This window comes from Mixophyes fleayi, chromosome 5 (genome assembly GCF_038048845.1).
Source record: "Mixophyes fleayi isolate aMixFle1 chromosome 5, aMixFle1.hap1, whole genome shotgun sequence".
NCBI lineage: Eukaryota > Metazoa > Chordata > Amphibia > Anura > Limnodynastidae > Mixophyes > Mixophyes fleayi.
The window spans coordinates 14,331,780-14,347,395 of NC_134406.1; the positions used below are offsets into that span (position 1 = coordinate 14,331,780).

At 37.7% G+C, this 15,616-nt stretch overlaps 1 protein-coding gene across 2 annotated transcripts in view; it reads left to right on the forward strand.

Annotated features, from left to right (window-relative positions):
* ADCY8 (adenylate cyclase 8) overlaps window positions 1-15,616 on the forward strand; it is a 204,927-nt gene that overhangs the window by 116,596 nt on the left and 72,715 nt on the right. For both annotated transcript variants that reach the window (XM_075211702.1, XM_075211704.1), the window contains exons 5-7: window positions 256-383; window positions 1,897-2,055; window positions 3,884-4,154. In XM_075211702.1, the coding sequence (XP_075067803.1) occupies window positions 256-383; window positions 1,897-2,055; window positions 3,884-4,154 (558 nt within the window). The remainder of the gene's footprint in view (window positions 1-255; window positions 384-1,896; window positions 2,056-3,883; window positions 4,155-15,616) is intronic.

Consider the following 15,616-nt stretch of genomic DNA (forward strand, 5'->3'; position numbering starts at 1 on the left):
GCACATTAGACCTGACATTGTACATTCCATAAGTCCCCCACCAATCATGCAACATTTATGGAAGCAGAACAGGTGTTAAATATATGACAAATTAGACCTACAAAACTTGGCCTATTTTATCAGTGTACAAATAAATATATAACAATAGTTGTGTATTCATTTACATTCATAATCTTGTATGTATCTTTTTATATCTTTGTAGAACTGTTTTTTTTTGCATTGTAGAATAAATCTTTATTTAACCTCTATTTATAGGAACATCACTGCCTTAGAATTAAGATCCTGGGGGATTGCTATTATTGCGTGTCTGGCCTTCCTGAGCCCCGCCAGGACCATGCTCATTGCTGTGTTGAAATGGGACTCAGCATGATCAAGACTATTAGGTAATTGCACACTTCGTTTCTCTGTGTTTGAGGTTAACTTTGTTTTCACAGCTCACAGTGACAAAGTTTGGAAACATGTCTCTCCCACACACCAGCTCTGTTGTCTTACGTTACCTGGTTCATGTTAATAATTTAGCAGATCAGGGTGTTCCTTTGTTACTTAAGGTTGCCAGGTTTTGTTTTAATTACTATTCTGTGAAGTAATAAAATCTAAATGGTTTGCGGTGCAAAATGATAGAGAGATAGATAGATAGATAGATAGATAGATAGAAAATAGATATATGAGATAGATAGATAGATATGTATGAAATTGTTAGATATATAAGAGATAGATAGATAGATAGATAGATAGATAGATAGATAGATAGATAGATAGATAGATATGAAATAGTTAGATAGATATATAAGAGATAGGTAAATAAATAGATAGATAGATAGATATGAAATAGATAGATAGATAGATAGATGGATAGATGTGAAATAGACAGACAGATAGATATATAGATAGATAGATAGATAGATATGAAATAGTTAGATAGATATATAAGAGATAGGTAAATAAATAGATAGATAGATAGATATGAAATAGATAGATAGATAGATGGATAGATGTGAAATAGACAGATAGATAGATAGATAGATAGATAGATAGATAGATAGATAGATAGATAAATATGAAATAGAGAGATATAGATAGATAGATAGATAGATAGATAGATAGATAGATATGAAATAGATAGATAGATCAATAGATAGATAGATAGATAGATAGATATGAAATAGATAGATAGATAGATAGATAGATATAGATAGATAGATAGATAGATAGATAGATAGATAGATATAGATAGATAGATAGATAGATAGATAGATAGATAGATATAGATAGATAGGTATGAAATAGTTAGATAGATATATAATAGATAGATAGATAGATAGATAGATAGATAGATAGATATGTATGAAAAAAATATATATATATATATATATATATATATATATATATATATATATATATATATAAATATATATATATATATATATATAAGAGATATATAAATAAATAGATAGATAGATATGAAATAGATAGATATATAGATAGATATAGATAGATAGATGGATACGTATGAAATAGTTAGATAGATATATAATAGATAGATAAATAGATAGATAGATAGATATGTATGAAATAGTTAGATAGATATATAATAGATAGATAAATAGATAGATAGATATATATGTATGAAATAGTTAGATATATAAGAGATAGATAGATAGATTTTTCTTTGTGGTTGTATGTATAGGTATGATCATTATCCAGAGAGGTCCAAAAACCAAAAGGAAAATTGAAATCTATTGCTACTTTTTGGTAATAATGTTATAACCACAGTTTGGATTGCTCATAGTTGATAGGTGACAGGAACGGTGTAACATAATTACACACTATTTCTGAAATTGCTTTTCAATACAGCTATTGATACACTGTTTTCCTTGCGCCGTGCTTGATTTGCAGATATGTAAGATCGAGAACTAAGCACGATATCGACATGAGAATAGGAATTCACTCCGGCTCAGTCTTGTGCGGAGTGCTGGGACTCAGGAAGTGGCAGTTTGATGTGTGGTCCTGGGATGTAGATATTGCAAACAAACTGGAATCAGGTGGAATCCCTGGGTAAGAGAATAATTGCAGCAATCTATTTATCACTTATTAGATTTGTTTTTATTACTGATACTGAACTCCACTGGTGTTTAACCTGGTAACATCCTTATAATTATTATTTCCCTCGGCCCTTTTACTTTAATCATTTCAAGTCAATTCATAAATCTCGCTACAAATCGTCTTGTCTTAGCTGGGTGGGATTTTCTAAGACCATTGAAATGTATGAACATTGTTAGGTCCAAAAGCTATAGTCAAATACAACACCTGTCAGTCATGTCTATCTACAGTGGATATTAAAGGTCTACAAACATGTGGCACAACAGAGATCTTGCAAAAGTTGGACATCTATCCAAAGTTGATGTCAGGATAAGGAGATAATCTCATCGGAGAGGCGTCCAAGATCCCTCTGGCAACTTTAAAGGAACTGCAGGAATTTCTGGCAGGAATTAGTTGCTCCTTGCATGCGACAATAATCTCCCGTATTCTGCACGTCTAGGCTGCAGGGTGGGGCAGCAAGACAGAAACCATTTGTCGCAGAACATTCAAACACATCTAAATTATCTATCTATCTATCTATCTATCTATCTATCTATCTATCTTCTATCTAGCTAGCTAGCTCCTATCTATCTATCTATCTATCTATCTGTCTGTCTGTCTGTCTGTCTGTCTGTCGGTCTATCTATCTATCTATCTGTCTGTCTGTCTGTCTGTCTATCTATCAATCTATCTATCTATCTATCTATCTATCTATCGATCTATCTCTATCTCCTATCGATCTATCTCTATCTCCTTTCTATCTATCTATCTATCTATCTATCTATCTATCTATCTATCTGTCTGTCTGTCTGTCTGTCTGTCTGTCTGTCGGTCTATCTATCTGTTAACGGATGACACTTGTGGAAAAACTCTGCCATCGAGATGCACTAAATGTTATACCCAAATTCATAACCAAGCGAATATCTGTATTTACTGTTTAACTTATTTTTATGTCGCAATTTTTTTTCCTCATAATAACTTTCAACAGTTTTACAAGCAGCTAAGGAAATTAACATTTTACTTGCACCATAAGACACACCGGATCTCTCATGACGTGGAAATAAAAATGTCCTTTACCTATGTCTTAGAAACTAACCCTACTACAAACAGTCAGGACGGCATCCATTCAGTGTCGGTTACTGCTGAATTCCTCCCTGATCCTCTCTTTCCCTAAAATGCTTTCAATTCTTTACACATAGCAGCACCCAGTAGGGTCCTGTTGCTAGAGTTGAATGGGGCAGGGAACCGCTTGGTAAGGTATTCATCGGTGAGGCGCCACATTATTGTGGTGGGATGATGTCCATTCCCAATGAAATTTTCATCAAAAGCCACGTGAATACAATTCTTTTCTATTGTTTAGAGTTTAAACACTACTTTTTTTGGGACTCCCCTGCCATTTGGTTGTTTAAAATTGGTATTCTGTGTGGGATATTTTACAAAGATGACATCATTATAAAACGCTTGCTCTCCGCAAGCCTGCCAAGAACAAGATACTTTGGACTTTTTGCTTCATAATCAGAGGTGCGTCTGTAGACCGCCGTCAGTGCGCGCTCCACAAGGCGTGGTAAACACCGAGCCCACGTATCCTGTCTGATTACACCCCGTGGCTCTTTCACCTCTGGGATGATGGTAGAGGAGACGAAAATCAACGCTATGGTGGGAATTACCACCACTGATACATGAAGCAATTCATAGCCAACAAATTATTAAGTTGATGAGAAAAAATCTTTGGGATGTAAATAATTAAATTGTTTGTTGCATGTCAATGAGTTGTATTAATATGAATATATTTATTTATTTAAAGGAGAATTCATATATCAAAAGCTTCTCTTGACTGCCTTAACGGGGATTATAATGTAGAAGAAGGACATGGCAAGGAACGCAATGAATTTTTAAGAAAACATAATATTGAGACCTACTTGATCAAGCAACCCGAGGAGAACCTGTTGACCTTACCCGAAGACATAGTCAAGGAATCCGTGAGTCCGACAGACAGGAGAAACAGCGGGGCGACTTTTACCGAGGGATCCTGGAGTCCAGAACTTCCATTTGATAACATCGTGGGCAAGCAGAATGTAAGTCAAACTTTCTCTAATGTCAACAAATATAAAGCACGCTTGACTAGATCTCAGTAATGGAAGCCTCGGAGGGAATGTATCCGTCCTTAACCTTTTGTCTAACACAAAACTTCAAATGATTACACAAAGCATCCCGAGGACAGAATTAACTTACTGAATGTAGCCGTTAAAAGAAATGCCAAACTTAGTCGTCTTATCTCAGTGAAATTTCCTTAAAATTTTAATAATTCAATTAAAATGTCTTTTTAAAAATCAGATTAAAACAAAATAAAAGATTGACTGTAAGATAAACCAATATGTGTTGTATAAAATGTGTTCTTCGTATAGTAAATCTTCTCCTCAACCCAACACAGGTGTGTTACATGCTGGGTATGCAAAATGCATGTACTGAGGCATGAATTATAAGACCCACATTCTAGATTAATGTGCTTCTGAAATAAATATCATCACGCATTCATTAGCAGAATCATGGAAAATTAACAAAAATGCCAACATGGTAAATTTAGCAAGTTGACTTTCTGTAGATAAATATAATGATGACGTTTTAATTCTGAAATAATACAGGCACACTGCAGGATAAATTCACACTTTAGGATGTTTTATTGTTACTGTTGTAATTTTTTAAAGTAATTATTTGACTTTATAAAGGTTACAGTCTCCATAGAAAGACCATTGGGTAAATGTATCAAGCTGAGAGTTTTCCGGCGGGTTTGAAAAGTGGAGATGTTGCCTATAGCAACCAATCAGATTATAGCTATCATTTTGTAGTATGCACTAAATAAATAATAGCTAGAATTTGATTGGTTTTTCAAACCCGCCGGAGAACTCTCAGCTTGATACATTTACCCCCATGTTAATGTGTCCAAAGTGTCTCAATATTCTTTAGATAGACACAAATTCTAGATTTCAATCATGGGGTAGATCCCTATTACTGTATTACTGGATTTAGCACATGGATTGGAACTGAAATGGTTTTAATGCACTGAGAAAATATCATGACACAGATTCAGTCTCCAGAAATGAGACTATATCAATGGAAGTTATGAAAACTGGTGCAAATTATGTAATCCTTGGCAACCAATCAGATGTTCACCTTCATTTTTACGACATGTCTGATTAAAGTAAGATCATATTTTTTAACAATCTTCATCTCCTGATCATCTGCAATTTTCCAGTTTTGCAAAAGGCGGTACAACAGTGTCACATAATATTTTAAAAATTGTGTAAGTTGACCTTGCGGAAGACAGTGATCTGTTGTGTAGGTGATAAGCCAGAGATGTTCTCCTGAATTACCAGATCTCATCCACTAATCCTGCCACATGGGCCAAGTCCAAAGATCAGCCAGTTAGTGCCCAACATTAGATAATGTGAAGGAGCAGGGTCCTCCAGCAGCACAGAGTAGTGATGTCCGGTTCCTGTAACAAACATGCAGGAAGAATGCCGTGTCACACATGTCTCTATTTGAAATACTTCATGCATCAAATTGGTCTAAACTGTGCTAGCAATAATACATTTAGAACCTGATTGGTTGCTATGTGTTACAGAACCTTTTTCTCGGTGCACAAATGCCACAACTTTCCATGCACGTCCCTCAATAGAACATACCGTTCAGAAGTTGAAAGATGTGTCCACACTTATGGTGCCATCTGTAAAAATACATTTATTTTTTATTAACACATTTCCCTTTCAAATAAATGTAATTAAATAACACTACTTCAAAAGTCCAGGATATTTTCATTCAGGACAGTAGAAACAGCCTTCCGATTAGATTCTGCTTACATATTGATTTAGTCTAGCTTGTGTAATGAAAATATCAAGAATAAGACATCTAAGTACTGTGCAGAAATATTTTCCAGATAGATATGAGATATATAGATAGATAGATAGATATGAGATTGATATTAGATAAATAGATGGATTGATAGATATTAGATAGATAGATAGATATAAGAAATAGATAGATAGATAGATAGATAGATAGATAGATATGAGAAATAGATAGATAGATAGATAGATAGATAGATAGATAAATAGATATGAGTTAGATTTATATGAGTTAGATAGATAGATAGATAGATAGATAGATAGATAGATAGATAGATAGATAAATAGATAGATAGATAGATATGAGTTAGATAGATAGATAGATCGATATGGGTTAGATAGATAGATAGATAGATAGATAGATAGATAGATAGATAGATAGATAGATATTAGATAGGTAGTTAGATAGATAGATAGATGGATAGATATGAGATAGATAGATAGATAGATATGAGTTAGATAGATAGATAGATAGATAGAAAGATATGAGATAGATAGATAGATATGAGATTGATATTAGATACATAGATGGATTGATAGATATGAGATAGATAGATAGATAGATAGATAGATAGATAGATAGATAGATAGATAGATAGATAGATAGATAGGAGAGATAGATAGATAGATAGATAGATAGATAGATAGATAGATAGATAGATAGATAGATCGATATGGGTTAGATAGATAGATAGATAGATAGATATTAGATAGTTAGATAAATAGATAGATATGAGTTAGATAGATAGATAGATAGATATGAGATAGATAGATAGATAGATAGATAGATAGATAGATAGATATGAGATAGATAGATAGATAGATCGATATGAGTTAGATAGATAGATAGATAGATATGAGATAGATAGATAGATAGATCGATATGAGTTAGATAGATAGATAGATAGATAGATAGATAGATAGATAGATAGATAGATATTAGATAGATAGATAGATAGATAGATATTTGTTTTAGTTATCTACAAGTAGTCACCACCATCCATTGTTTAATTGTTTTTCTGTAATTAAATGTCGTGCATGGCCTGCTGTTTATGTTGGCATGTTGTCTGCATGCAGTAAGGTTTGTTATGTTGCTTGTCGTGTTTTATGCATTTTATATGCTTGTTGGATTAATGCACTTTGTCCTTGGCAATGTTATGCTGTTATGTCTCTTGTAACATACTAATAATTAGTGTATTATAAAAATAATGAAAAGCTGTTCATGGTGCAGTAATAAATAACATAATACATATTACGTTGACCTCACTATTAGAAACATGTCGCTCTATTCAAACATGTTCTTAGATTATATAAAACCAAACAGCAAATGTTTGTTTAATAAGATAGTTCAAATAATAGTTACCGTTTGAAGTTTTCTCCTGCACAGACTTCCATCTGTCTGACATGAAGTATAAGCTGACTACTTAATAAGTAGCGTTCAGTCTTCGTGTTGTTACATCTTGGGATTCATTTATGAAAAGTGTTCATAACATAGCTCACAGAAGTGATGATCTTGGTGTACAGTCCAGGATCTCAAACCCTGAATGTGAAGGGGGCTATCAGCAAGTGTTTGTGATTTCTGCGTGGGGTTTAGCAGATCATGAGGGTGATTTGGGTAGGGTTTATTTTTTTCCCCCGATTTTGGTTTCTAAAATGTTTGTGGCGTGTGTAAAAAAATTATGTGTTGCCCATTGTAACGAATTAGCTTGTGAGTGTAATTTTTAAAATATGAGGGGCGGTCCAAGGGACAAGTGTGGCTGATGTGCCATCGCGATTTGTGTCATCATGGCCCCGCCCCCCCACTGCACAATGACACGATTTGCGCCATTGCGCTGTAGGAGACTGGGTCAATGATGACAAGTTTTGCAGGACAAAGTGAAGCGCGATCCGGGAAAGTGAACTACTCTGCCGGAAATTCAGAAGGAATCCCCAAAATTCATGAGTTTCCCGAACATTCCAGGAGAGTAGGGAAATATGGTTGTAACATTTTTAGTACTTATTTATACGGGTTGGTACTACGCTAAGTAGCCGTGCAAAGGTTCTGTAACCCATAGCAACAGCGTCAGAGTCTATGTACCCATTTCCCTGTGTAGCAGAGACAAACACATTGGCTGCTACTTGCAGATTTGTTTCAGAAATTTATTATATAAATACCGGATGATTGAATACACATCTAAAAGAACAGGTTAAATATAATCAGAGCCAAAGAGAGCTTTTCTACACAAGTTCAAACTAGTTAATATAATGTATAGTTCTATGTGAAGGAAGGGTCTTGTGCTTTCTATTTTCCGGTTTGAGGCTCTTAAGTTTCAGAAGCAAAAACCTTGTACAAAATCCATCTGAATGAGAAGATTATTGGTGGCAGAATCTCATGTATACTATCTGGGAATAGATAACTAAATCTGTTTGGCTCGGTTTGCTGTTTCCAAGTAAACATATAGATTATTTTTGTTATCAGACATAACCAGGCACATTTTCCATTGACAGTGCAGATAACACACATTTCCTCACAGTCAAAGTGTTCCTAACGAAATTAAACCTGCATTGACAGGGCGCAGTCTTTGAAGTGGGCGATGTAGGTATGCTTTATCCAACGGCTTTAGCGCAATACCCGCCTGTTCTTTTTGCTGCAGAAATATGAGATTATCACGCAAAAGAAGAAAATAAAAACAGTGTCAGTCAGCTCAGCACAGACATCAGATATGTAAGATGTGGGGACACATTCTTCAAGCCATCTAAAAAAGAAAAGTGGAGGTGTTGCCCATAGCAACCATTAATATTCTATTATTTATATAGTACATTCTAGAAAATGATAGCTAGAATTGGTTGCTATAGGCAACACCTTCTCTTTTCTTTTTTTGAAGGTTTGACTACTCCCTGGCCTCTGCTGTACAATGATATTCCAAGACTGTGAATTGTAATCCAATAAATGTGTATGGTGCAGTGAGTATATACTGGTTATTAACCAAATGCAGGGGGTACTTGCCATAGCAACCAATCAAATTATTGCTTATTGTCCGAATTGAACTACATTGATGAAAAGCTAACTATTGCTTGGTTGCTATTGGTTACTAAATATTGGTTGAGGGGGCACTGGGACTGTTTTTATTTCAAGTGACAATTTTGTGTGTGAAGCATAAGGGCCCGTCAAATGCATAGGAGGGTAGCCGTGCTCCAACAGCTCTGAGCTAGGGCCACATTTAAGTCCACCCCTCCCCACAGTGAGGAATGCTCCCAAAATTCTCCCCTCAATAATCGCGCTTTGCAAAATGCAATCATGTTTCTCCACCACCTCCCTAAAACTGGGGGCATTGGTGCACCCACCCCACACATTGCATGTCATGCCCTTATTACACAGGGATGCGGTAACATTTCCGACACTGGAAATGTCGGCAGTTAGCCTGTCTACAGGAAATTGTTGTCAGGCTAAATGCCGACACTTCCATTCTGGGGACAGCTTGAAAATGTCAACAGTGTGATTGTTGACGTTCACAATGTCTTCATTAAAAGACCAATTAAAAATCCCAACCCATTTCACGCAAGTCTTCCTCATCCTGAACTGCTGCCCTCTTCCTGAGACAGCTATCAGCCTTGGTGGATATCTAGAGTCATTGCACAAATCGAGGCGCGGTAAGACAGAAGCCGCTTTGTTCTGTTTGCATACATTTAATGCTTTATAAATTACCTCCCATGAGAGAAATTTTCCCGTTTTGCTGCAATTTTATTTAACATTGCTTAGTTAGGAATCAATGAGTCTTTTGACACAAATTTCATGTGCATACCTGTCAGCCGTTACTATTACACTATATGATGTGGGTAGATATGGTCATGGTCTAATGCAGGCCTGGCCAACCTGTGGCTCGCCAGGTGTTTTGAAACTACATGTCCCAGCATGCCCTGTCAGCTTTCGACTGGCTATTTACTGTCAAATCATTCTGGGGCTTGTAGTTCCACAACACCTGGAGAGCCACAGGTTGGCCAGACCTGGTATAATGTGTCCTTCTTTTCCACTCCGGAATGTTAGCAGACATGCAGGTATAAACTGTATGTGAATATAGGCATAAATCCCTTTTATTTTGTAATTCACATTAAGGCATTCAGTTATTTTGTTCCCAAACACAATAATGTTTTCTCTTTCTGCAGGTTTGATGATTGCACCTATTAATATCACACACAAAACAGACTTTTGAGTCATACTGTTGACACTAGTCATATTTAGTACTAAACATAGTAACCAGCTACAGAGCCTCAGCCATTAGGTCATGACTGGCTTTGTCTGATTAGAACATAGCTGTGCTGAATTGGATTAGTGCATCAGGAACGTATTACATAACAGGTGTGCAGAGAGAGGTGGCACGCAACTGGCCGTCTGTTCATCTGTCACACCAACAACAGTAACGTGATACAATGTATCCTGTGTCTGCGCTGCTCAGTGTTTAACACTCAGGCTGGAGACAGAGAACAATAGATACAGATGCAGTTCTTGTTCTGGATCTGTATAAATGACGAGAGTCACTGAAGTTGTAGTTGAAGTTGGGTGCAATATTAATTTATATAAATTATGTGGGGTACCCATCAAAACAGGGGAATACCATGTGCCCGCTCCTGGCTCCGTGGAGACCCCAGAACCTGATCATTAACTTATTCTATTACTCACTCTAGTCTTACTCGATTACAGCTGCTTGCTTTACTTTAGACATGTAATGGTAGATGATGTCTCACGTGTGATGGTAGAGGGCGTCACACGTGTGATGGTAGAGGGCGTCACACGTGTGATGGTAGAGGGCGTCACACGTGTGATGGTAGAGGGTGTCACACGTGTGTTGATACATTATGTGACACGTGTGATGGTAGATAATGCCACACCTGTGATGGTAGATTAGGTTACAGGTGTGATGGTAGAGGGCGTCACACATGTAATGGTAGAGCGTGTCACATGTGTAATGGAAGAGCGCGTCACAGGTGTGACGGTAGATAATGCCACACGTGTTATTATAGAGGGCGTCACACGTGTAATGGTAGAGTTCATTACACGGGTGATGATACATTACGTTACACATGTGATGAAACATGGCATCACATATATGATAGTAGATGATGCTGCACGTGTGATGATAGATGAGATAGCAGGTGTGATGGTAGATGACTTCACACATGTGATGGTTGAGGACATCATCACACATGTGATGCCCTCTACCGTCACACGTGTGATGCCCTCTATCACCACACGTGTGATGATACATTACGTTACATGTGTGATGATGATACATGACATCACATGTGTGATGATAGATGATGTCACGCATGTGATGATAGATGACATCACACATGTTAAGGTAGAGGACGTTACACATGTGCTGATGCATTACATGACACGTGTGATGGTAGATAATGCCACACGTGTGATGGTAGATTAGGTTACAGGTGTGATGGAGAGGGTGTCACACGTGTGATGTTAGAGGGCGTCACACGTGTGATGGTTGAGGGCGTCACACGTGTGACGGTAGAGGGCATTACATGTGTGATGATACATTACGTTACACATGTGATGATACGTGGCATCACATATGTGATGGTAGAAAATGCTACACGTGTGATGATAGGTGATGTAACAGTTGTGGTGGTAGATGACGTCACACATGTGATGGTAGAGGACGTTACACGTGTGATGATGATACATGACATTACCCATGTGATAGTAGATGATGCCACGTGTTTGATGGTAGATGACGTCACATGTGTGATGATAAATGAGTTTACAGGTGTGATGATACATGACATCACACATGTGATGATAGGTGACAAAACGAGTGTGATGATAGATGACATCACACGTGTGATGATAGGTGATGTCACGTGTGTGATGATAGATTACATCATACACGTGACATTAAGAGTCAACAGCCAACCTGATTTCCCCCCCCAGTTGTACTACACCTTGTAGAGCAGTTAAACAATTTGTTTGAAGAGATCAAAATGATCAACCGTTGTAACTATCTTTATAAATCTCTGTATAGAGCAGTAGCAGCAGCCTGTTGGTGGTTATTTAAATCTATGGAACTATAGAACACTTAATTTTCTAAAGAAACATAAATAAAAATAGATTATAAACCAAGCCATAAAAAATAGTAAAGGACAGTAACACAGTAAATACCTCTGTAAACTGCACTTACATGTCGTTCCTTAAATGACAGATTCAAATTTCTCTCCATGCCGTTGCCAAATTTCTTTGAAAGTCTGTCTCACATGCCAAGCCACTGATATGGATCAATAAATATATTGCCCCGGTAGCAGCAATGTATGAAATGCTGAGATACGTGTGTTCCAGTTATCTCGGGTTACATACAGGGCGGGCATATGGGTTGTGTACAAAAATGGACTCTGAGGTAGCTAATCCCATTGTTATATAACCAAGACTGTCTAAAAATTGATATAAAGATAAGTCGGTAAGCCTAGGTACTCGTTAGACATTTCATTCAGACAGGAGAAGTGTACATCTCCACAACCAGCATCGTTGTGCTTTTGTATCATAGAAATAAATTGCGCTAAATTTATGTTTATAAAGTTACCGCTAAGCTAAGGTTTGGATAAACTAGCTATAAACTGAAAGAAGAATGTGAGTCATAAAGTTCTGTGAGAAATATCGAATCAAGCAGTGAAATATTTCAGTGGTAAATAATTTTTACATTTCTGGAGAAACTGCTGTCAACGTTTTTCAGCGTGAAAACAATTAGTCATCTGTGTGACGTGGCGAAAAGCTTCATTGATGTCATAGTGATTGGCATTCACATGATTATTGGTTCATCCCATAAAATGGCTGCCCTTCGGTCTGTCTAGGCAATGAGGTTTTTTTACATCAATGAGATCAAAGGCAATTTAGGACAAAATAAACAGTTTCTATCTATCTGCCACAAGTTATTGCCAATATTACCTCCTCATGCACAGGTAGTAGTAAGCAACCCACAATATCGTACAATCTGACTAAAGTTGGGTACACACTACAGAATTTTCCACTAACTTTTTATGCCGATCTATTTTACATGCGATCGATGGTCCGATCGTTCCGTCCATAGACTGCATACACACTAGCCATGTTTTAGACGATAAAGGGAAGAGCGGACGTCCCTTTAGCGACTTTTTACAGCCATGTTGTTGTGAGCAATGATTGCAATTTCGGAAGTATATGAGGAAGTAACAGAGGATTGTCATGGATTGGTCGGAAGTTTATACACACTACACAACGAAAACGAGATTGGAACGAAAATATTGAACGGTACGACCAACCAAATGAGGCAACAATCGTCCATTTGGGCAGACTTTCAACCATTGTGTCACTGCACACACTGATCCGACTTTTGAACGAGCGGTCGTATGTCGGCTGTTGGAGCCGATTATTGGACAAAAACCCTGTAGTGTATACCCAGCTTTAGACAGGAAGTTCACAGATAGCTACAAACCAAATTATGGCAAAGACAATGAAAAATGAGTTGAACGGCTGTTGGAAAATTCCAAGGATTTATTTGAAGACAATCAGCTCCTATCAGATGATGTAATCAGCGAAGATGAGTAAGGCTGGATACACACCACAGTGTTTTCAGATGATTATCGGGCCAATCAGAGGATAAACGATCGTTCGGCCCAATATCACATTAGTGTGTACGAAACTGGGCTAAAAATCTCGATCAACGATGGAACAACATCGTTCCAGTCCTGCAGTGTGTACGCACTCATGACCGACAGTGTCCATAGATCTCTATGGAGTGTGCAGAGACATAAGCTTTTCAGCCGATGGTTATAACAGATGAAGAGCACAGATCTGAAGGTAAATCTTGTAAAACTTCAATATTGTATACACCGGAATCGGCATGTTGATCGGGACTGGTAAAATTGCTAAAAATATCGCACTGTTAGAATTGTCTTGCAATGTTCGCCCAGCCTTAGAAAAGGCCGATCCTTCCATTTGTGTTTGTGAGCTGACGTGTTTTAGATTATGAGTGTTCAGAAGAATCACAAGTGTTTGAATGGACAGACTGAACAGTTTGGCAAGTCAATTCACAGGAAGTAACTCTTCATTCATATTAAGTAGTAAGCTTGACCATGTCTGCTGATCGTGACCCACAGACCTCCAAAAGGAGATGACTTCTCATCCCTGATAACGTGTGAATTACTATCCTCTTAACCATCCACCCTCTTGTCACTAGGCAACAACTCAGAGTTCCCTATGGAATTTCATCCTGTCTACCTGAGCAGGTGGATGGGGGAATAGACCACCAAAGACTTACCGATTCTTGTACACAAAATGCCATGACATACCTGTATTCTCTAAACTCCTCAGAAGGTGAAATCTGGATGGATTTATGAAGTTCTTTGCAAATTAAACATTTCCTAAATTCTTTACGTTAAGAACAACAGATGATGAGACATTTTGCAGCATTTAAAAAGTCCTTTATAGCTGAAGACCCTAAGAGATATCTTGTTTCCTTCCTGTATAGGAAAACCTTCTTCCTCCTTAACTGAATAGGTGGGAGAGAGCCTTTCAAAGGGCTGTAACCTGTAAACAATGGAGAAATATATTTTTATTAATACAATAATGCTCTTTAAGCAGCAATATTCATAAGCTAAACTATAAATTCCTTAAACTTTGGGAAATGAGTTAACGGTCTCGAGAGCTACGACCCCAGACAGTGAGATTTATGATGGAGATACAGGAAGCAGAGAGGCAGCATCCTACATATTCGGTGGCGGTGTGAGAAAATCTGCCCAAATTGGCAACAGCTTCATCCAGCTATTGCATTAAATTACGGGGATACAAATACCGTCAGATCCTTCTCTCTTTTACACAACACATTGCCAATAAAAGTGTACAAACACTCTCTACTGTTATACAGCACAAACAGAATCCATAAACACAATAAAGAAACAGTTGCAACAAGCTCCAGGGGGGGAGAGTAGATTGGGAAACTGAGCAAAATAATTACAATGGAAGAAATTCTCTTAATATCTAGAAAGTGACCTGTTTTTTCATGCAGGTTGAAGTATAAGGAATCCACATGGTATAAAAGAACCCTGCTACCCCTGTTTCTGTGTGAGCAATGGCACTGAGCAATGTCACTGGAGACTGGAGAGTGACAAGAACACTGCTACCCCTGTTTCTGTGTGAGCAATGGCCCTGAGCAATGTCACTGGAGACTGGAAAGTGACAACAACATTGCTACCCCTGGTTCTGTGTGAGCAATGGCACTGAGCAATGGCACTGGAGAATGGAGAGTGACAAGAACACTGCTACCCCTGGTTCTGTGTGAGCAATGGCACTAAGCAATGTCACTGGAGACTGGAGAGTGACAAGAACACTGCTACCCCTGTTTCTGTGTGAGCAATGGCACTGAGCAATGTCACTGGAGACTGGAGAGTGACAAGAACACTGCTACCCCTGTTTCTGTGTGGGCAATGGTGCTGGATCTCCTGGGGAGGGAGGTACTTATGGAATCCAAAACCCGCGAGATCCGACAATGCAACAATGACGTTTTGCCTCGATTCAGATCTGAGGATGCGCAAAAGTAAAGAGCCGGCTCGTGAGCCTACTCGGATCCCCTAAGTTTGGGTGGGCTCAGTTTTCAGAGAACCGAGCCTGAACA